Here is a 23,124-nt window from a genome sequence, read left to right as displayed (position 1 = left end):
CTAAGAATTTATTAACCCAAACGTGATGACATCTTTTTATAAATATTTAATATATTAATAAAACTAGAGTAAAAGATAAACTGAGTATTTTTATTTTAATCTATCTTAAAATTGTTTGTATTTGAATACAACATAGATATATATGTAGTATATATATATGTAAATATGTTTATATAATGTATAAAGAGGCCAAAAGATTGCGTGCGCTGCAATTTGTACCCTGGAGGGAAGAGTTATTTATAATTTGAAGTCTGTTATTGTTAATGCCTTGTTATTTAAGAATTTACCTATGCATAACGTAATTTTGAAAGCTGTAAAGCGGTGAGTAGAATATAAAAAATCCAACCAATATCGATGTCCTATCAAATTTCATTCTTTTCAAAGCAAATAAAGGTAGATTAACCTATGTTTGCTGATTTGACACAAGGATATTCGTCACATGTAATTTGACATACGATGAATTTGATATTTACATATTTACAAAAAATAAAAATTCGAAATAAAAGTTGCATTGGGAAATTAATTTAATGATATTCATTTTTCGATACGTAAATCGTGTTATATGTACGTATAATGAAGAAATATCATGTGGGTTATTTGACTTTGGACTTGAATTTTAATGAATGAAACTAATGCAGTTTTCATAATTTTCCTACCAATATTTTATTGTTATATTTATTTCTACATTTATGATTATTAACATGTATTTATACATGATATTTTTTAATATAAAATTTCAGGTTTCATACAAGGAAACTATTTATTTCTGGTCAATCAGAATTAAAATTTTCTTCCTCACCTGTAGTAAATGATATTACATCAATTACTATGACTGCTGAAGAGAAAGATATAGAATTTGAAACAATTCAATCTGAATTTTATACATTAACATGGTTATATAAAAATGCTCCTTGCTTTGCCATAAATGGATCTAAGGTAGATGTAAAAAATATTTAGTTCAGAAAGAATTCAGAATGCACTTAACCATAGTTTTGTATTTTCAGATTAAAATAATTCATGAACCAAGTGTATTTTATTCCACTCTTGTACAAAAGTGTAAAAATGCAAGGAAGAGGATAACATTTGCATCATTATATTTAGGCACAGGAAAATTAGAATCTAATTTAGTAAGCATATTCTAAGATCTAAGCATTTAAAGCTTTAACATGATAAATAATAATATTTTTATTATTAGGTAAATGCTGTAAATGAAGCTTTAATTACAAGTAATGGTAATGTTGAAGTTAAAATTTTGATAGATTTTATGAGGGGATCTAGAGGTAAATTAAATTCTCGTAAAATGTTGGAACCATTACTTAATGGAAAACATGGTCATTGTTGTCAGATTTTCTTGTATCATACTCCAAAACTTCGTGGGTTCTTAAAAATGATTACACCAGATCGTTTTAATGAATTGATAGGATTACAACATATGAAATTGTACATGATAGACAATGACATAATAATTAGTGGGTAAATAGTTAAATATCTAATTTTATGTGGTTATTTAAGCAAATAGTTATAAATAAATATATTTTTTAGTGCTAACCTTAGCAATGACTATTTTACAAATAGACAAGATCGTTATTTTGTGATTGAAGATTGTGAAGAGCTTTGTGATTTTTATGATGAGCTAGTCCAAAGAGTGGGAGAATTTAGTTTTGTACTTAAACCTGATGGAAATACAGTATTAAATCCTGCTATGAAAGTCAATCCTCTTAAGGATCCTATTACATTCATTGAAAAAGCTGCACATAGTGTGAAAGCTTTGTTCCAGAGAGAATTAGAAGAATATTCTAATCCTGAAAAAATAGGTACATATGTACTCTTTATCAATATATATTTATAAAAACATAACTCAACAAGATTGAAGCATAAGTACGGTTGTTTTTATAGCGAAAGATTTAGATGTAGATACTTGGATTTTTCCTTCGGTACAGATGGGTCAATTAAACATTTATCATGATAGCCAGATAACATTGAAACTTTTACAGACAGCTCCGCCAGGTACAACACTCAAATTAGCAACTGGTTACTTTAACTTAACTTCAGAGTACAGTGAAGCATTGCTTAAACACTGTCAAGGAACATGTCATTTGTTGACAGCACATCCGACTGCTAATGGTTTCTTTAGTAAGTTTATGTTGTAAACACAACTGAGTGAAAATTATTTACTTTTTAAACTAATGTCACACATCATATTTAGCTGCAAAAGGCATTGCTGGTTGCATTCCGGCAGCATACACAAAAATAGAGGAAGCATTTGTTAAATACTGTAACAAGTTAGGACAACAGAATAGAGTAATTTTGTGGGAATTTATTAGGCCAGGATGGACGTATCATGCTAAAGGACTTTGGTATTCTTTACCAGAACAAGAAAAGCCTTGTCTCACGCTTATTGGATCCCCTAATTTTGGTAAGATCTAAAATTTAAAAAGAAATTAATTTTAAAATAATAGAAAAAATTAATCCTAGGTTACAGATCTGTCAACAAAGACTTGGAAACTCAAATTACTATTGTAACCAAGAATAGAAACTTACAAAATGAATTACAAAGAGAGCATGAACGTTTGTTTTCATGTGCAAAACGTGTAACAAATAAAACATTTTTTGAACGGGATAGAATTCCTCCGAGTTGGGTATGTGCTGTCGTTGTTCTGTTTCGATATTATTTTTAGTATTATGTCTGTTTAATGTTTACTATTTATAATCTAAGTCATAATTCGTAGACCGGTGGCGATCGTTTTCTAATACAAATAATCATATGAATTAAAACTATAAAACAGAATATTAAAATTTATGTTATTAATTTACAAAATTTTCTTCATTTATCATTTACATCGTGTCTAAATTATGAAAAATATATAAATTAATAGATCTCTTTCTATTTATAAATATATGAAACTGAATAAATCGAGCTATATGGGTTTGATAAATAAAAAAGTACGTCATATATGTTTATATTGATAATAATTATTTGTTGAATGACATACTATCCTGTATGGAACATGATAAAACTTTATGGTACTACGTTTACGACGTTTCATACGTAACGTCGGGAAAGTGGAAGAAATTCCAATTAAGGTGCAGAAATAGTATAAGAAAAACTGTTCATAACCACTTAAAATAGTCATTTCAGTCTACTATTGTGAGCCACAATTTATGTGGCTCTGGAAGATAATTACTTCGATGACACTTTTCACAAATGACTGAATTGGTTTTGCACTAGAGATTTCCAAAAATGGCAGAGATGAAAACTTCTTCCACACAGTTTTATTTCTCGTCGATGATGAATGTTTCTTCTTTGACGAAAAATTCTATTACTTCTTCTTCTACATTCTTTGAATCAGAATCTAATTCGTCGGTGTCGATAGCTGAAAAAGAGTTTAGCATTGTATAAGATACCTCACTTTTAAATTCCAAAAAAGAAATTTATTACAATACAAACCATTACGTAATTCTAAACGTCGTTTCTTTTGGTTATTCCATTCTTGTATACGTTTTGAACGATATTCTTCAAATGCTTTCATCGCTGCGCAGCGTTTTTCGATTAATTCCTAAAAAATAATTTTGTTAGTAAATGCATAGTTTATATTAAACATATATCGATGCAATATGATATAAGTACCTTCGAGGCGCGCGTCAGTCGCATACGATCTTTGCTTTCAAATTGTGCAGAATATTTCTTTAAATTTTTCTTAATTTCCTTAATTTGTTCTGGTGTTAATAACGTTGGTGGCCTCGGTCTCCATAATAATTGATTGAACTGATTAAGATTAACTCTTTTTAAGATACGTCCTTGGAATGTCCATATCCAGTATCCATTATCTACGCTAGTTTTCCAACTCGAAACTGCTGTTACTACATACCTATAATGAAATATATATTTATATAATTGTTATATTAAAAAATATATATTTATGAAATATTTTATATATAAATATATAAGAATAAATTCTTACCGTCCAGTAGGATCCCATTCGACATCTGAAGTTTGATAATGGTCAGTTGAATTCATGATAGTAAAATCGTTAGTATCAATGAATTCCAAAGCCCCTGCCATGGTTGTCAATCCAGCAAGAACAATAAATTGTCCAGATGGCGACCAAAATAGATGATTACAAGCCTTCTTCTCTAATTTTTCTGAGTACAATGAATATTTATGTACATAATACCATGGTAATATTGAAATTTATGGGGTAATTGTTACAAACTTACTAAGAAGGGCTGGTTGATGACCGTATCGTACTTCATAAAAGCTAACGTTTACGCTTGGAATCTCTCCGTGAATAATAGCAAATTTGCTTCCAACAGGTTCCCAAGCAAAAGCATGGATTGGTTCTTTTATTTCTACACTATCGACTGGAATTTGCTTTTCCCTCATATGAAAGATTTCAAAGTTATAAGACATACCCTGTTAATAAACATAAAGTTATATGCATGCTACATACATTTTAATGGATTCAATAACTAATTTAACAAATACCGTATATTTCTGTTCTGTTTTCTCTTTGCGTTTGGCAAAACGGTCGACTTTTACACAGAGATAATCTCCTGACTTTTGCCAAAAAATTTTACAATCAGCTACATTAAACAAGTTCTTGTTACGAATTTCATTTCGGCTAAAAATATGTATTACAACTTATAATTTAAATAATTTATGAAATATGAAATATAGTAAAAAATATTAAAAATGTATTACTTTGGAATTTCGAGAAGAGTGACTCTAGCTGGAACATCTTTATCTTCTGGTACCCAGTAAGCAAGAACGTTATCTGTGGGAGACCAACTAAAATCTCTGATACCGGGAATTTTTATACTTTTCTTATCCAATAATCCAAATGACTGCAACATTTATAATGAGGTTACTAAAACCCAAACATGCTGAAACATAATGCTATTTATAACATTAAAGAAAGGAACATACTGGTGTTTCATATACACTCAAAACATCTTCCCCCATACGAGCAAGATATTTATCATCATGCGACCAGCGGAAAATAGGCCATACTGAAGAACCATCTGCGAAAAACGCACGTTTTTCTTGTCCAGTAAGAATGTCCCAAATTACTAGTCGTTTCTGATCTGAACCAAGATCAGTTCGCGGAGTGTATGTTACTAAGTAACGTTCGCAAGGAGAGAAGTCAATACATTCAACACCCTTCTGACTGAATCTGGCTTGTTGTAAAAATTGAGGACCACCCCATAATGCAACACCCAATTTGTGAAATGTTGCTAAATATGTGCCCAATGGAGACCATTTAACATACGTCTCAGTCCAACGCTACAGAAAATATAAAAATTTAGTACTCAATAAGTGATCAATTAAAATGAATAAAATATAATAACTTACAGAACGTTCTTCAAGCAATGTTGGTTCAGGAGCAGAATTCTGCCAGACTTGAACAGTAACAGAAGGACCATTACCACAAAGTACACAAAATTGGTCATAAGCATCTGGTTCTAAAAGATAATAATGTAAATCTGCTGCAGCTTTAAATTCTTGTGGTTTTGGAGGTTCCCATTCATCTGCAATTTCTTCAAATTTCTTAAAATCGGTAAACAAATTTACTTTGAACGTATGTTGCTTGTCAATTTTGTAATTATTTACAGATTGGGCAGCTGCTAAAGCATTAAGAGGATTATTATATTCTAGAAATATGTACCTGAAATGAAAAATATATAGTTAATACAATAACATTTAAATAATTTCTTAAGCATAAGGATAATATATAGGTCATTAGTACACACCCTTTTGTATATCCATTTTCATTTTTGGGATAATATTGATTCACTATTGTGCCAAATTTTCCTAAGACTTTGCTAATGACGGATTGAAGTTTTTCTAATCTTTCTGGTTCAACCTGGGGAACTCCATCAACGACGATTACGGATTCCACTCCATCTGTCTCTGATGGTTTTTGCTTCAAGATATCACCAAGGAGTTCTGCAAATAAAAATATTAAACAGAAAAAAAGTTGAACAAAATTATATTCAATATAAGTTATGAAGTAATATTTAATACAAAGTATGAAACACTCGTGGCGTTTTAGGTTAGGTATGCATGCCACATTTGCGATTATACGTAGCCATGCTTTCAAACGTCCTGGCATAGCTTCTATTGATGAAAATTCATTGAGGATAAGTTTTGTTTACCTTCGTCGGTAATATCGTCCACAAATCCTTCAGGATCGCTGAAATTTGGCTCTTCATCGTCGTTAAATATATCATCATTATTTTTAACATTATCTTCGTTTTGAAGTGTTTTATCTGCTAACGTTTTCTTCGCCATCTTGGAAACCTCTGAACGTACAGAGAATCAAGTGGAAATGGCAGCGAGTTCAACGCAACATTTGAATGATGGAAGTGGTCAAACATGTGCACCCATTTCTTAGTGGATAAAATTGACCAATCCTTTTTTATTTTTATATCTATTTCATTTATTCGAAGTATTAATTTTATTTACACAAATTGCTCTACATACGTATTAGCAGAAATATGTTGATTAGACAATTGGATAAATCATTGAATAATGCAAAAAATTTATAATAAAAGGAAATAAGATATTTTAATTTAATTTAAAAAATAAAATATTTAGAGATACGTATATAGATATTTTGAAAGTGGAAGTTAGGAATATCATAAGGTTTCATAACTACAAGTTTTGATGCTATATGTTGTCCATTCTGACATGATTATGATTATAACTATCTTCATAAGCCATAATCATATACATAAAGGGATTTAGTATATCAAATCAATAAATAAATTTATCAATAAAAAAGTCATATTCTTTTACTTTTTGAAGATATTTAAAAACGTCCTATAATTTCTGTATTTTCGAATGTAGTAAATACAATTCATAAAATAATACCAGAATATAAATGAATCTATTTCACTTGATTTCACAATTTGATTTACATATTTGAATTATGTGCAGTATTTTCAAATGAGAAAATAGTGTAATAATAGTGTAATAATAAACCATCTTGTTTTAGTTGTTGACTTTTTTTCTCATTATTGCAAGAAAATTGTAATTATTATTGCGCAATTATTAAAAAAACCACTAAGAATTAATATAAACATAACAATAAATTTAAATTCAAAGTTATGTTATAAATTATTTATTGTATTGAATATATATATATATATATATATATATATATACATGTCACGTAACACACGTTCTAAACAGTTCATATGTTTACCATGTGACTTTTAATTAATATTATTGCATTACTAGCCTAATTCCGATGAATTTTTGAGGTAGTTCAAAATTTGATACTATTTTAACTAATTTCTTAAGCATCAATATCGTCTTTTCTATAGCAATTTATTTAAAATTATTTCTTACCGGTAAATGAATTGAGGTTATGTCATATGTATATATATATATATATATGTATATATATATATCATTGTTTGGTTACATTATTAGGAAAATATGAATAAATTACTGACTACATCAATAAGTGAAGTAAGTCAAAAGATAAATGCTGGTGATGTGGGACCTTCTGATGTTATAAAAGCAGCTATTAAAGTTGCATCGGCTATTAAACCTTTAAATGCTTATATTACTATTACCGATAAAATAGCAAAGAAACATGCCGAAAACTCAGATTTACGGCAAAAAGATCGTAGCTTATTGGGAAAACTCGATGGAATTCCCATTGCGATTAAAGATAATTATTGTACAAAAGGTCATCTAACAACTTGCGCATCAAAGATGCTGTCAAATTTTATTCCCACCTACGATGCCACTGTGTATCAACGTTTAAAAGATGCTGGAGCAGTGTTAATTGGTAAAACTAATCTCGATGAATTTGCTATGGGTTCTGGAACTATTGACTCATATTATGGAGCAACAAAAAACTTATGGAACTCAGATTTACTTCCAAAATTTTATTCTTGCAATAATCAAATGAAGGAACATACAGAACAGAATAAAAATGCAGATTCCTGGCATATAGCAGGTATATATGGTTAAAGTCTTTCATCAAATATTTTATAAGAATTTTATTTTAGGTGGTAGCAGTGGTGGTTCTGCAGTGGCTGTTATAACTGGAACTTGTTATGCTGCTATTGGTTCAGATACTGGAGGTTCAACTCGAAACCCAGCATCTTATTGTGGTTTAATTGGATTAAAACCTACTTATGGCTTGGTGTCACGCTATGGACTTATTCCTCTTGTAAATTCAATGGATGTACCTGGTATTCTTACAAGAAATGTTGATGATGCTGTGTTAGTTTTAAATACTATAGCTGGTCCAGATGAGTTTGATTCTACTTGTTTACGAAAAGAATATGTACCATTTGACATACCAGACACAATAAATATTAATAATATTAGAATTGGAATACCAAAAGAATATAAAGAGAAAAACCTAAGCCCAGAGGTACAAGAATGTTGGGATGAAATCTCTCAATACTTAAGTGAAGGTGGAGCATCGCTTTCCACAGTATCATTGCCACATACTAACTATTCTATAATGTGTTACACAATTTTAAATCGTTGTGATGTTGCTAGTAATCTTGCTTGTTATGATGGTATGGAGTATGGTTACAGATCAGATGAATGGAGTTCTGTGCATAATATGTATAAAAAGACAAGATCTGAAGGGTTTGGTAAAATAGTTAAAGAACGTATTTTAGTCGGGAATTATTTTTTATTAAATGAAAACTACGAAGAATATTATGTGAAAGCAATGAAAATAAGAAGATTAATCTCAGAAGATTTTGATGCAGTATGGAATAACAATATTGATCTCTTACTCACTCCTACCACTTTAACAGAAGCTCCCATCTATAATGATTTTATTTCAATGGATAACCAGGCACAGTGTTTAATTCAAGATTATTGTACTCAACCTGCTAATATGGCAGGTATACCAGCACTTAATGTGCCAATTAAACTATCTAAGAGTGGTTTACCATTATCTCTACAACTTATGGGACCTCCTTTGAAAGAGAAAGAACTTCTTACTGTAGCAAAATGGATTGAACAGAGAGTGCAGTTTCCTAAACTTGAATTGAAGGATCTATCTCTGTTACAATAAAGTGTTTCTGTACGGATCTTGTTTCATTTCCTACATCTCTTCTCTTTCTTACTACTTCTAATTGACTGTAAGTTATTAACAGCATTAAAATCAAGCATATCAAAATTTAAAATGCACTAATGCATTAATATTTCATATATTTCATATCTAAATGAAGGTATTTATATTTTATATAATATTTTTAATTATGGTTGACAGGTCTTTTAAACAAATATATGTCGGAGATGGAGAGACACCGGAGCCTTCCCTCGAAACCGGGGAAAAACCCCTAATATTGTAGTTTGGATTCCACCATAGCCGTAGTTAAACAATCATCGTCCTTCAGCCCGATTGTAATTGCCTGCAATCTATGAGAATGAGTTTGGGTTCGAGGTGAACGTCGCCGCGGTCAAGGGACGAACATTTTTTCAACAAAGTCATGAAAATGTCTATAGCCTTCCATAAAAAGAAATAGTTGTAACGGTACTCGACAGTAAGCATACTAACGGTTTCTGTCTCGTTGCTCGTCATAAGCAAACCCTATTCTATGGGTAGGTCGATTGCCGGTTGTCGAGACATATTCGCAAAACATCTGCAGCCAGCCTAATGACCCGTCATAAACCTTAAACCTTAATTAACGAAAATAGGCAAACTGTCTTTTCGGCGAATGACACTTCCGAAGACTGACCAATTAACAATAACGGCAATTTCCCTCACTCTCCAAACGAAGACTTGTCTCCACGAATATAAAAGACCTGGTGCCGCTAGAGAGTGGAGCAGTTTTCCTAAACAGCGTCACCGTGAGAGCTTCGAGTACGATTTCATCGACTAAGGTATCATTTCGGTAGAGTGCTTACTTCGCGTGCTAACTGAGAGTACCACCTAGGCTTTGCCGACGAGTAAAGAGTAAAAGAGTCCCGTTGACCGCAGATTCGTTATCGGACCTAAGACTATTGTCATTCGCATCGCGAGTACCTAACCGCCGCAGTTTATTTGTCAAACCTCACATCTCCATACTTGTGTCAATAAACTCTGGATCATACCTTGACAATGGCTACTACTGGTGAAGATTCGTTGCCTGCCCACACCTCCAATCCTACTGGCACTCCGACATATAATATATTCTCGAAAAATTATTGTGGCATAAGATACAATTTATTATACTCTTAAAGGTATACTTAAAAGGTATTGACCATATTTGAAATTTCATTCTTGGGTAATCATGTCGTATTTAATTCCTACGTCGGAGGACCTTTCTGTTATTGCATTGCAATGTACCGTGCTTTAGAAACGAATGCTAGGCATTATACGTTAAAGTTAAACTGCGGTAAGGTCGACCGTCGGTACGGCAGAGTATCGTGTCGACATAGGTATATGCGGCGGTTGGAAAAATATTTATACAAACTGTATTTGAATTATGAATTAAATTTTATCATTGACTATGTATATCCTTGTTTGTGATTTTAATATATGTTATATTATGAACAACAGTAATTCTTTCTCTTTTTTATTACTTTATTAATGATTTATTAGTAAACTGCGGATATTTGCGCATTTATGACAGATGTGAGTATGAAAAAATATACAGAAATGTTCACAAATACAAAATTATATAAAATATACAAAATAAGGAATATGTATTACTTTATATATATATATATTTTATATATATGTATTACCATTAGAAAATTTTCATTCAAGTTAAAATTTTATATCTGTACTTCTAAAAATATGGATTTGCATGTAGACTCGCAATCTATATTAGAATTAATTTCTAAAAGTGCTTAGAAATATAGATGATTTAATTCGATTCTTTAATCTTCATGTTATGTAGTTTAAATTATTACTTAACAATATTTCCTATGAATATTTCATTCCTAAAAGTTATCAAGAAAATTTTATACCATCGCAATATTATTTATAATCATTACAAATAATAACTTCTTTACTTTTCATCTAACATTATAACAATAAAATATTTAATTGCATTTGGTTGATTTTATTAATGGTTAATGTAAAATGATTTCCTTTCACGATAGTTTTCAAGAATTAGATGGATTTTAAAACGTTTCAGGGACATATAGAATAATTTGAATGCATAAATTATTTAATTAGGTTTACGGAATCTCGAAATAAAGAATCGAGTTCTCATTACTCGATATTGCTTCTCATGAATTAAATCGATCGTGACGCTATCCACGGACGATATGTGTCTTCGAGCGAAGCAACAACGTCACTAGAAATAAAACTATCGGAGAAATTATTTTTCTGTTACATAATATTCCACGATACTATAACAAACAATGGGAATTATTTTTTCTATTAATTAAAATCACCAATTACACAAAAGCAAATATTCTCATTTGCAGACAATATTACCGTATACATACATACACACGTGAGTACGAAACAAAAGATTAAATATTATTTAATGTTAATTTAATAAAATATGCTCAACATGGGTAATGGGAATGGCTATGGTCGATGCGAATAGTTGTAAAATATAATTAAAATGTCAAATAAGTCCATTTTGCTAAAATAAATATGCATCCTATTTAATATAATGTGTATCGAAATTTTGCATTTGTATAATAATTGTAGTCTTTAGGGAAGGACTAAGGCAGTGAGAAAAAAGGAAGGCCGGTATTCGAAAGAAGAGTTGTGGAGTAAGGGTCGTCATTGCAGTGTATACATGTATATGGAATACACATTTCATTTTATGTTGAAATATATTTTATATAATTAACAAAGATTTCTGTTGCGTACACGGGAGGATTAAAGGGATGAAAACATAGGGTGGTGAGTATGCGAAAGAAAATTCGTATCATGAGGATTGTCATTGGAATATAATATAGAATATACATTCCATTTTATATTGAAATATATTTTATATGAGGTTTAATATAAATCTTATTCTTGAATCCGGAAGGATTAAAGGAATGAAAAAATAGGAAAGCAGGTATTCGAAAGGAGATTCGTAGCGTAAGGGTGGTCCTTATAAAAACAGGGTTGGGCACAGGGTGTAAAGGGCGCATGCGTTGACCCGGCCGAGGGCTGTCGTGTCGCTCTCTGTCGACAATTCCGCCAGTCGTCGTGACGACCTCGAACCGACAGTGTCGTGAGTCGTGGTTTTTCGTGGGAAATCGGTTCATCTCGTTCATTTTCGTTTTCTTTCGTTTACTACTACTACTATCCCTTTTATTCTTGTTCCCTTTCAGCTGATTATTCGACTGGTGTTGAACGATGTCGAAGTGGCGCGATTTAAATCGCGGTCGAATTCGCGCCGCGATCGGCAGTGTCGTAGTTTGAAGATAAAAGCGGTATCGCTGTGTCGTTAGTGTCGAAGATCGAGATCTCGAAATTATTGCAATTCTCGCGAAGTAGTGTAGGCGCGTTTCTGTTACGCAGAACACGGACGATTGGGAATTTAAACAGGTGTGTGCCAGGGCAAGGCTACTTGAATCAAACGTGTAAAACACAAAGGTAGATATTTTGTGAATAAACAAAGTAATTTAGTTGTTTTGATTCGGTCCGAATAATGAAATAATTCGTAAAAGCTCTAACGCAATATCATTGAAAGTAAGTAAATAAAGTGACTTACATATCGTTTGATTGAGATTTCCGAAAGTCGTAGTAGAATAGTAGATATCTTATAGAAGCCTATTAAGAAAGGTTTCCATGGTTTAAAAAGAAAATGATTCATTGTAGTGCTATAAATCTGAGAAAAATTATGAATGAAATGTTACGTTGATGCAACGTAGGTCCTTAATGGATTAATATACATATATGTAACTATTGTTGGATGGCGTTGCTTTGAATAGTTTGGATTGCGATAACTGAAAAAAGTGAAAATAGCCATTTTAATACGTAATTTGCAAATTTGTAAAAAAAGGTGGTAATTCTCAGATGAATGTTACATATATAGTAATTTTCACAAGTTATGGATAATAAAATAACGTATGGAAAATCAAAAGTTTTGAATTTTATGATAATTCAATCCATAAATTTCTGGTATTAAGGTTTTCATATAATGTATTAAAGATTAATGGTGGACAAACTAAATAACATTGTTCATTTATATTCAATAATTATTTACTTATATTTATATGGAAATTTGTATCTATATTTCTATCTATATTTATATTTCGTTGTATTTGTTTATAATACTTATTAATACTAAAAATACCAGAATGCTTGAAATAAACGCTTTCATATATATATTATAAATTCGCAATGTATATTCATTTATCAATTATACATCAATTTTATCATCATTTATCAATCATTATACAATATGTGTTGTGTATAAATTTACATGCATCTTTTTGGAGATATAAATAATTTTTTGTAGAATATCTCGAAAAAGATTCGATTCTATATCTTTTCACGTAGTTGTTATTTTGATTTCTTTGATATAAATTCAATTTAATTATCAATTCATCTAGCGCTGAAAAATAAAATTGATACATAAAAGCAACACCAAACAATGGTGAAATGGAACAATAATTATTTCATTTGATTAATTTAATACAACGATTGAATAATCGGGATTTTGATAAACAATGATTTATTCTAGCATTATATAAATTTCATTTCGATTTTGTTTCTGTCTTTTATCTTTATTTAATTCAAATGTACCGAATGATGCATGAATAATAGATAATTCTGAAATACAAGTTTCGCGTTACAATTTTCCGAATTTATTCCACGGAATAATTAGTTTTACTGCGATATTTCTGATACAGAGGCGCCGAGTATTAGGATAAGCAGATAAGGTTGTTAATGCTAATGAACGAAATGAATAGTATGTGGGATATTAATGACCGTATAAACGATATATTTAGCGAAATTAATTAAAATACAATTCACATAGGTGGGCACGGATAAGTTTCTTATCAAAGTTATTTGTTTTTTAATTTATATGTATTGCTTTCTTAAATAAGATCATACCTTTTCTATTCATTTTGATAACAACTACATATTTGAATTTTATTAATATTTGTTATTAGTATACCAATGACTACATTAGTATACTTATATTATACATATATGTAGTACATGAAATGTCTTATCGCATTTATCATTCAAGAAAAATGTATTGGAATACAGTGTATAAATTAATTAATAAATTAATTAATAAATTAAATTATTATTATTATATTTTATTATATATATTATTATTATTATATGTTATTATTATAATTATTTAATAAATTAAATAATACACAAAGGTTAAATATATGAAATTTTTGAGCTCATATGAGAGTTACAGTACAAAATGATACAAATGAAATTTATCTTCACAAATGAATTAAATGTATCAGGTTGTCCCAAGGGTTTCTTTCGTTTTATAGGGAAGTAATAGATAGAGTAAATAGAATAAAATGGAATCATCAAAGGATGTATCATTGCTTCCTGAAAAAGGTTGGCACATTTCACTGTAAGTTAGAACATCTTCGAGCGATGTGTCGATAATTTCCCATGCGCCCCTTGTTTCCATTCATATATTCGTGACTGTCGTTGTTCATAATGGGACTCCGTCAATATTAGGGTGAACAGAGGTTCGGAAAATTTTGCTTTTCCCACTCCTTTTCTCATTCTCTCTCTCTCTCTCTTTCCGTTTGTGCGACATGAAGCGTGTACTCATTCGTTCTATTTTGAGGATATTGATCGGCTTTCATGCCATATGAGAATATAAGGTTTCGAGGGAAAGTTACATCGTTGCCTTACGCTCGACCTTAATATCTTTAACCATGATCACTATAAACTTTCCCAAGAATCTGCGTCCTCATCTCGCCTGCTCGTGCATCGCCGTGTCTACGATCATAGTCCTCTGTTCTATACCGATCGTTTGAGAAGTTTCCTTTGATGTATGAGAAAAATCATGTGTTACTTTTCCAGAGATGCTGGTTTCTTGATACTTCATAAAAATTTAAGTCTATTTTCCTTTAATTTCTTTTCTGGGCCATTCTTTGAAATATTATTCTATATTTCGTGTATTTTACGTATCTTACTTATATTTTATATTCTGTAGAACAGGAAATGTTGTATTATAAATTAAAACAAAAAGAGTTTAATTAGAGAAAAGGAGAGGATCAAATTCCTAATCATTTGAGCACGTTTGCAATATTAATGAATCGGTAGGTCACAAGTTGTAAGTTATACAATAGAATTTTGTTGTACAATGTTTTTATAATATTCTATGTTAGAACTGTTAGAATTGAAGTCATCGATATATTCATCAATTTTCAATTTTTAATATTCGTAGGTAAATTAGTAAATTATTGTGTAAGGGGGTCTAAATAATAAAAATTCTTGTTTTCCTAATTCCAAATAAATTTTAAATAAATTTCAAATTTTCTTTTTACTCTAAAGTCGCAATACAACACAATCAATTTTGTAGAACACGAAATATAGAATACAGAACATACAACATGCATACGTCATAGACCACAGAATGTAGAAAACAAAATATAAAACGTAGAATAGTGAAAATAGAAAGAAGATATACAATAGAAAATATGTAGAATCCTTGAAATTTTATTCTGAAACATCCAATACGCAGAATATTTGATGAAATCATTCCGTCATTATGTTCCGACCACGACTTTTGTTCATGCATGGACCTTGTTTCGAGCAAAGACAGAGGCTAAATCTAATCTCCGTCTATGTGCCGTGACAAAAAACATGCATTACGACTGTAAGGCTCGCGTTACGTGAGTCTATGCCATACCCTTGTACACGGCGAAGAAATAAAGGTAAAGAGTTAACGATAACAGGCCTCCAAACGGCTGGTAATTGACTAATTTCGTTATCACGGACCGATGGGTTCGATAGATTTTTATTTTCTGCAACATTGTAGCCTCCAACGACTAGGCTTCCAATTTTTTGTCCATTTTCTCAATCCTCTGTCTAATTTTCCTTTATACAGTTACATTTTTATTACAAAGTTATAGGACTATATATAGTTTTAATACTCACTGAAAACTGAACTCAATGAGATAAAAAAGGGATAGTTTATTTATATCTTGTATCTTCTTTGATTAAGCTGTTTCGAAAACTCTTCTGATTTTTCAGTTTATTTTCCATCTCGTTTCATTTCGATTTGTTATTTGAGAAAATATCATCGACACTTTCGGTTGATATCTTATGATTGGATTGGTTCGTGATACTTTGGAAGGTTCATGCATTTTTTGATATTCTCTTGAGAATCGCGAAGTGCTTCTGTATTTTATTCGACTCCAAGCTTTATACGGTTGGATTATATTATTGGTCGGGATTAATTTCGACCGACTTGAAATTCAGTTTTATCGATGAGAATTATATTTAGAGAGGTCAGAACGTGCGGCCTGAAAACGCACGATTTCGTATCATGTGTATTTTTATACGTTCTACCAGAGTAGACTCGTGTCTACTACGGCTGAGCATTAAGTTCCACTCAGGATTATAACTTTCATCGATACAGCTATCCTCTCATCTTTTTGAGAAATCAGAAATTGAGAGCAATTTTTTTCCAAACCACTTGGCCAGCAGATTCCTTTACGCTTTCGTTGCGTTGAGCATAAAGTCGAAATAAATGTGTCAGTAATATTAACATTTAATGTATCTTCTCTAATGTATTTTTCACATAATGTTATATCAATATGAGAAAAGTTTTTAATTTTTCAATAGCTGAAAGATGTCAATCATTCGTCCTATATTATTTATATGAGAGCAACAAAAAGAATGTTATTCAAATATTCTAAAAATTTGGATTCGAAATCTCAAATTTCAAGATTTAATCTGCTACAAAGAATATTTTCAACCGTGTTGCAATTTCGACAGCGTCATTTATTCATTCATCATTATTGGAAGATAGAAAGCAGAAAAAATTGTCCTATCATGTAGCATATTAAAACAGCTATGAAGAATATTTCTTATATTTCCAGTAATTTGTAAAATATCACTGACTCGTTTCATCTTTGAAATAAAAGAAACAAGAGTAACGTGCTTTCAAGTTGCATATTAAAGCGAAGAAAATCATAACAAACGGAATATTTTCAATTTTTCTACAATTCATCCCACGCTATTCGAAACGGAGGTTTGCATATTTAACCGAAGGAAGTGGAAAAAAGAGGAAAAGAGAAATTTAAGAACAAAGGCCAGCATCGTTGTTCTTTATCTGTATGTCTACAACGTGGTAGAAAGAGGACGGGGCAAAGGCATAACGTAAAAGTTGAGAATTTGCTTCCATTGGCGTATCCTCGGTTCTTCCTATTTGTCCTTATCGTCGTAAACAAAAGGAAGGCCCGGAATGCGTCGTACCTTTCCCGTGACGCAGATGATCCATTCGTGCTTCAATTGGAATACAAAAGGCACGTTTACGAACAATACGCATCGCTGTGGCACGGGATAGCTTCGCCCTTTTGATATCAACCTCGCGACTAAGTACCTAAACTCACTGTCACTGATATCTTTCTCCACTGACAATAGGTACCCTCCGCTCTTCAGCCTGAATTACGATGTTGCGAATGGATAGACCGAATAAATGCCACCCGATCTTTCGACCCCCTTTTCTCGCGTGCCTTACTGAAAAAGGTCGCGAATGCGGGAAAATGTGTAAGGTGATACCCATCTTCAGGTGCATTAGACCGTTATGTGTATCATCGCGTGTTGGATGGAACATATTTTCTGATAAATTCTGTGGAGTACGTGAAGCATTAAAGCGAAAAAAAAATGTTGATGAAAGTTACTCGGTAACTATGAACCGAGAGCCGAGTGGAATCTATACTGTGGATGCTGCGTGTAATGATCGTGGAAGGAAGAGGAAACAACGATTAAACTTAGGAAAATAAGAATAATATATATTGATAAATGTGCGGATTTAGTTTTGCATCACAATAGAAGAAAAAGAGCTCTAGCAATAAAATGAAACAATACAGAGACTAACTAAAAAAGGCTAAACTGAGCTAGAAAAAATTCTATTAATAGGAAAATATAAGGAAAGGGAACCAGAAAAGGAATTCTAATAATAAAACATACATACAAAAATACAAACTATTCTCAGAAGGAGAAAAGAATATACTAACGAATGAAACAATATATAGCAATTTACAGAAGATTCAAAACCTGAATCAGACTCCAATGGCTAACAAGAAACATACTTAAACCATCTCATACGACCCCTACGTAGGTATCAGTAAATCAATCATTGCTGTTAATTGACATTTGAATCCAAGACCTGGCTATATTTCTTCCACAAACCATAAACAGATGACTGTATAATTACCTCAAGGCGTATAAGTTGCACGATAATTTTCAATCTTTGGAAGCATCCGTATAGAGAATAAGTCATAGAGGATCCAGTAATAAGCCAAACGGTCAGGTTCCCAACCCCGAGGGTATTTTTGCTAGTTCTCTGGCAGCGCGGTAACGCTTATTATTTACATTAAGTTGGGGCCAACACTGATATCTCTGTTCGTTAACAATGGCAACCCTCGAAGCGGTTTGAATTACAGCATCGCCAACCGGTTCGAGTGGATAAATGGTACCTGATCCCACACGTCGTAGCACGTGATGCAAAGTAGGGTCAAGGAGCCGAGTATCTAGACAAAACTAAGACGTACTGAGTTAATAGTGCAACGACCCTACCCGGTCTGACCGGCAATTGTGCGACTAAAATCGTTTTACCTGGAAAAAAACACTCGACTGTTTTTCCGGCGGTCTTCCTGTTTTCTCGGTCTCTTTAATGGATTCACTGCGTGATGGATTCTTTTTAAATATGATCACTATGTGGTCATTAGTAGACCGCAGACAATGTCAAATCATTATTATTTTTGCTACCGGTAATAACTATTATTTCTATACGCTGGATCTTGTGACAAGTAGTTGTATAGAACGAAAAAGAAAAAATTGCAAAGTGACTGTTATTAGATATTGTTATATTTATTTGTAAAGGCAAAACATTTCCATTAGTTGGGTGGTCTAACATTTCTCTGTAGAATAGCTATTGAAGATGAATTCTGATATACTTTATACTAACGATGCATCTGTTTCCAGGAAGGAAGAAACCACTTCTGAAGTCGATGGGTCGTGTAGTTGTGTATCGCAGTGTCTTGTTTCGCGGTCGTGAACTCATCGCAACGTGCAGAAATCATCCGAAGTAATCACCTCGTTTTATACTCTGCAAAACCGTAACTAGGTAAGCATCTTAACGATACTATATCTCCGACATCATTTTAACGATGTCCGAATATCTTGATATTTCACTGTGATATTATGATAGCAACTGGAACCGGAAAGATGTCATAATAATGCCCGGTATTTTCAAATAATTTCAAAATGTTTGTTATGAAAATCAGAATCACAAAAGTATCAATTTTACAATTAAACTTTTATTATTGGAAAGTGTAAATAATAACTTACGTATCGTTTTGTTAGTATACAAAAAATTTATCAGAAGGAAATTTCACTAATATTAATTTGTCGGAAAATTCCTTTTTATAGAAAAACAGAGCGAGATAATTTCTAGAAATGGAATAAAAATTAGATGTAGGAAATATCTCATTTCATTGATAATATTAATTTAATTGTACAAGAGAGATTAATTATAGGAAGCTTTTATTAAAAGAGGAAATATGTTTTAATGAAAAGGATCGTTAAAGGAGCTGTTTGAATTTTTCGCTTGACGATAGGCGGCTCTAGATTGGTGAAAACCAAAGGATTAATTAATCTTTGGCTTAGAATTTTTCCAAAGATTCGCGGTGAGACCACAAGGCTAGTGTTACCTGTTCGATCTGGCATAAAATTCCTTCCGGCAATATCGCGTTTCAAACACCCATTGCCATCTAGTTATAATCTGTTAGTGTCCGCAATAACATTGAAACTATTATTAAAAAACAGTCTCGGTATTGATTTTCTCATGCAAGTTCAAGTGAAATTTACTAGACGTCGTTTCAACTAAATATCCCTTTCAAATAGCGGGTGAAAAATATCGTAAGTCAGATTTCCTGTCTCTCATGGTAAACATAATAATTGATAATCTCTTAAGAGTTTACTAAATGACAATTTAAATTTCTTTTAATTATAAAATTGTATCAAATATGATTCGTGGAAGAAATCTTTTTCTATTTTTATAGACGATATTTGTAATTTTATACACACCATAACATTTATTTTTGCAAGAAATCCTCAATAACAGTTTGAAAATTTTGAAACCCTTTCGGAAAAGTTTTGGAAAGCTTTAGAAATTTATCCGCTATTTAATATGCAATTTTTTTTTTAACCTAACAGGTTATTCCCCTTTTGAACGACATCCTATGGTACGTTCCCCTTTTTAACAATAACTTATTATACTTTTCCCCTACGGTTCGAATGGTGCACTTTCAATTATCGTAAACAGGCACGCGCACCATCAACCGTGAAGATAAAAATGACGATTCTTGTTATTGTATAATAAACATTTTTTCTCCGAACAATGTTAATCCCGAAGGAAATAAGGAGAGCGACCCATAAAGCTGAGAATATTTCTACAGCATGAGGATCTTTGTCTATCTGGAGCAAATAAAAACGATCGTAAGCGGGATAGGGTTGCTTTTTGTTTCTTCGAACGAATTTTTGCTGGTTCTGCTGAACGTGGAGGGGATTCTCGATGAGTCTATGAGCATTTTTTGCAAGACAGCTCTGTGGAGGTATTAAAACGATAATAGGTACGCTCTATAAAGTGCGTGCATCTAGAGCGAAATGGTAACTGCGACATGAACTTACAATGACAAGTCACGCGATGTTTGCTCTCTGTTCTCCTCGTTTTTTCCATTCGCGTGTTTCTTATGCCACTTCCTGTCGGCGTGGAACTTTTTACCTGCGCTACTAGTTTAACGTCAAAACTTGCCCGTTATAATTTTTGGAAAATTTGAGACGAAAGAAAATTCGTAGAGTCTGTTCGTAACATTTTCATTCGCTTCACGTACTTTTCCCATCGAAATCGTTTTACATAGATTTATTATTCTTTGCAATTAAGTAACGTTTCAAATCTGGTTGTCACTTTGTAACAATTTCACTCTATGACAATGTTATTATTCCTTTGTACAATTAATTGACCATCTAGTGAATTAATTTATAGTTTGGTTTAGTTTCACACGTAACATAATGTTAATTAACAAGGTGCGGAGAAGAATTTATCTGGAAATATGAAACCGTTAGACAGACAATTCGCGTATTTGAAATGATTGAATCACTTAATATAGTGTCGATCGATTCTCTTCACACAATAGTTCAAATATACTAATCACAATATAGATGTAATCAGCAGTAATTGACCAAAACAACAGTAGACAATTAATTTTGCACGGTAATAATCACAATAGTCAAAATATATTGCTTGGTAATGTATTAAATGGACACATCTATTTATACACTTGTAATATAAGATCATTAAAACGAACATTTCCTTCTCTTATCTTAAACTTCATTTTGTTTGTATCTTAAATTTCGACATCGCCTTCCCGTAAAAGACAAAAAATACGACTTATCATAGTCTTCCCCTATTGCAAGTATGAAAAACTGTCCCACTCTTTTACGCGAAATATCATCCTCCTCTTCCCTGTGCATAAGAATAACCCAAAAGACGTTAAGCATTCCAGTATTTCCCTAAGTCACGACAAACACTTGAGATTCGACACATCCGGATCTTGGTCGCAATTTAACGAATGGCGTCATTCATTCGTCCGCAAGTAGGGGAATCATACGGGCTCGTTCTTTCGATCTTCCATCCCTGTTCCTCCATTCCGATCATTACACACTCTTCCTCTTTTTCTCTTTGCCGCTCTCTCCCAGTGGTTCACATTATGCAGCGGTCAGGCCGATATGCCGCTGTTTAATATGTGGGCCATTTCAGTGCGTGGTTCCTCTATGCATGGATCACACGTCGATTCTTTAAGGTGGAGCCCGAGTTGTCGAATACAAAAGTTCCGCGTGCGCGAAATGGTGGCGATGTTGGTCGCGTTGAAACGCGCACGGCCAAGGGTTTTTCTCTGGTGTCGATGGCTATTGTATTACCTTTGCTACAATCTGCTCGGCTTCGGTGAGTGAACATTCGTTTGTTCCGTCTTTTACGACCATCCCGAGTACTTGCTACTTTATGGGTTATTTCCGCGTGTACTCAGGTTTTTGTTTGATGGAGAATGGAGGTCGAAAATCGTTAAGGCGAATGACGGCTAGTAATTGAAAAGCTTCAATGCCTGACGTTTCAATTACATTTAACATCGTTGTAATATTGAAATTATATTTATTCAAGGAGAAAGAAAAGTATAGCGCTCGTATATTCGAAAGCGCAAAGGTGAATATTACAATTATGAGTATTAGTGACTATGAATTCATAGCACGTTTCAGAAAGTGATTTGATTCTGATTGATCTTGAGTCGTTTAATCTTTGAGTCAAATGATTTGAGAAGTGGCACGGTCTCTTTATTGCAGCTGTTCTGTTGCACACACAAGAGGAATCTTGATGCTGATGATACGTGTTTAGACGTATATCATATTTGTTGTAACTTTGTTAATTTTAGAAAAGTGTTAAAGAGACAGGACAAATTTCTTGAAAGACTCGGTGACTCAAATTCATAGTTTTTGATTTCACCCCTTCATTTGACGCATTTAAAATATTCTGGAAGTAATCTTGTAAGATTCTTGAAATTGCAACGCAATTGCATTGCGGCATAATTTATTTAAAATGTAGGTTACAGTATGTTATAGCGAAGTTTCGTTGTAGAGCGGTACAGTAGATCGCGTAGCGTAAATTTTTGGGTCATCTAAATCGGAAGGCGAGCGTTATGTGACGCATGATAATATGAAAATTCAATTACGTCACCAAAGTGTAGATACGTTAACACCAGGAATTACAGGCGCTCGCTGCAAATCCGACCTGTCAGCGACGAATTGTCTGAATTGTCAGCAATGAAAGGTTTCCGGCACTGGCCACTGGCCACTCAGACGAATTTTTCACGGTTTTACGTTACACGTCTTGAAATCCACCATCTAACACCGCTTTCACTCTTCCGCGTAATTCCACCGGCAAGAATGGTAGTATTCTGTAATTCTAAACGTAAAATTTTCT

General features: G+C 32.4%; 4 protein-coding genes across 20 annotated transcripts in view; 3 read left to right on the top strand and 1 right to left on the bottom strand.

Annotated features, from left to right (window-relative positions):
- The first annotated feature begins 173 nt into the window (after positions 1–173).
- Positions 174–3,303, top strand: LOC100642301 (CDP-diacylglycerol--glycerol-3-phosphate 3-phosphatidyltransferase, mitochondrial). Its single transcript, XM_003400776.4, has 8 exons — positions 174–321; positions 741–936; positions 1,005–1,127; positions 1,196–1,473; positions 1,543–1,814; positions 1,897–2,133; positions 2,207–2,416; positions 2,476–3,303. Exons 1-8 carry the CDS (start codon positions 290–292, stop codon positions 2,676–2,678), a joined length of 1,551 nt encoding a protein of 516 aa, XP_003400824.1. The 5' UTR covers positions 174–289; the 3' UTR covers positions 2,679–3,303.
- On the bottom strand, positions 2,954–6,342 carry LOC100652255 (eukaryotic translation initiation factor 3 subunit B). Its single transcript, XM_003400774.4, has 11 exons — positions 6,157–6,342; positions 5,752–5,947; positions 5,354–5,666; positions 4,928–5,284; positions 4,703–4,845; positions 4,487–4,622; positions 4,219–4,414; positions 3,963–4,143; positions 3,629–3,869; positions 3,449–3,557; positions 2,954–3,374 (listed from the first exon to the last, which is right to left on the bottom strand). Exons 1-11 carry the CDS (start codon positions 6,290–6,292, stop codon positions 3,274–3,276), a joined length of 2,109 nt encoding a protein of 702 aa, XP_003400822.1. The 5' UTR covers positions 6,293–6,342; the 3' UTR covers positions 2,954–3,273.
- Positions 6,343–7,159: 817 nt separating this feature from the next.
- On the top strand, positions 7,160–9,316 carry LOC100652017 (glutamyl-tRNA(Gln) amidotransferase subunit A, mitochondrial). 2 transcript variants are annotated; one of them, XM_048411637.1, is made up of 4 exons: positions 7,160–7,356; positions 7,439–7,973; positions 8,026–9,123; positions 9,255–9,316. In XM_048411637.1, exons 2-3 carry the CDS (start codon positions 7,445–7,447, stop codon positions 9,054–9,056), a joined length of 1,560 nt encoding a protein of 519 aa, XP_048267594.1. In that variant the 5' UTR covers positions 7,160–7,356; positions 7,439–7,444; the 3' UTR covers positions 9,057–9,123; positions 9,255–9,316. The 2 variants fall into 2 exon arrangements, with proteins under 2 accessions (XP_048267594.1, XP_020722161.1); XM_020866502.2 differs by having other exon boundaries at positions 7,161–7,266.
- A 2,793-nt stretch (positions 9,317–12,109) lies between these two features.
- The window catches only part of LOC100651897 (kazrin), a 138,657-nt gene continuing 127,642 nt past the window's right edge, over positions 12,110–23,124 (top strand). For 13 of the 16 annotated variants that reach the window (XM_048411920.1, XM_048411925.1, XM_048411927.1 and 10 more), the window contains exon 1: positions 21,874–22,095. In XM_048411920.1, the coding sequence (XP_048267877.1) occupies positions 21,879–22,095 (217 nt within the window). In that variant the 5' untranslated portion in view covers positions 21,874–21,878. Of the gene's footprint in view, positions 12,519–19,073; positions 19,216–21,873; positions 22,096–23,124 lie in introns of those variants that run through there. The other 3 variants (XM_020866616.2, XM_012316477.3, XM_048411929.1) reach the window with 1 other exon arrangement.

The sequence above is a fragment of the Bombus terrestris genome, chromosome 14 (genome assembly GCF_910591885.1).
Source record: "Bombus terrestris chromosome 14, iyBomTerr1.2, whole genome shotgun sequence".
Classification (NCBI taxonomy): Eukaryota; Metazoa; Arthropoda; class Insecta; order Hymenoptera; family Apidae; genus Bombus; species Bombus terrestris.
Note: the sequence above shows the minus strand (reverse complement) of the source record. Positions and strands in the feature narration are given on the sequence as shown.

Coding starts and splice junctions, on each gene's coding strand:
- LOC100642301 (XM_003400776.4), top strand. CDS start 290: ATGCATAACGTAATTTTGAAAGCTGTAAAGCG. Junction 1,128..1,195: donor GAAAATTAGAATCTAATTTA/GTAAGCATATTC, acceptor TTTTATTATTAG/GTAAATGCTGTAAATGAAGC. Junction 1,474..1,542: donor AATGACATAATAATTAGTGG/GTAAATAGTTAA, acceptor TATATTTTTTAG/TGCTAACCTTAGCAATGACT.
- LOC100652255 (XM_003400774.4), bottom strand. CDS start 6,292: ATGGCGAAGAAAACGTTAGCAGATAAAACACTTCAAAACGAAGATAAT. Junction 4,846..4,927: donor TGAGTGTATATGAAACACCA/GTATGTTCCTTT, acceptor TAAATGTTGCAG/TCATTTGGATTATTGGATAA. Junction 3,870..3,962: donor GAATGGGATCCTACTGGACG/GTAAGAATTTAT, acceptor ATTTCATTATAG/GTATGTAGTAACAGCAGTTT.
- LOC100652017 (XM_048411637.1), top strand. CDS start 7,445: ATGAATAAATTACTGACTACATCAATAAGTGAAGTAAGTCAAAAGATA. Junction 7,974..8,025: donor AGATTCCTGGCATATAGCAG/GTATATATGGTT, acceptor ATTTTATTTTAG/GTGGTAGCAGTGGTGGTTCT.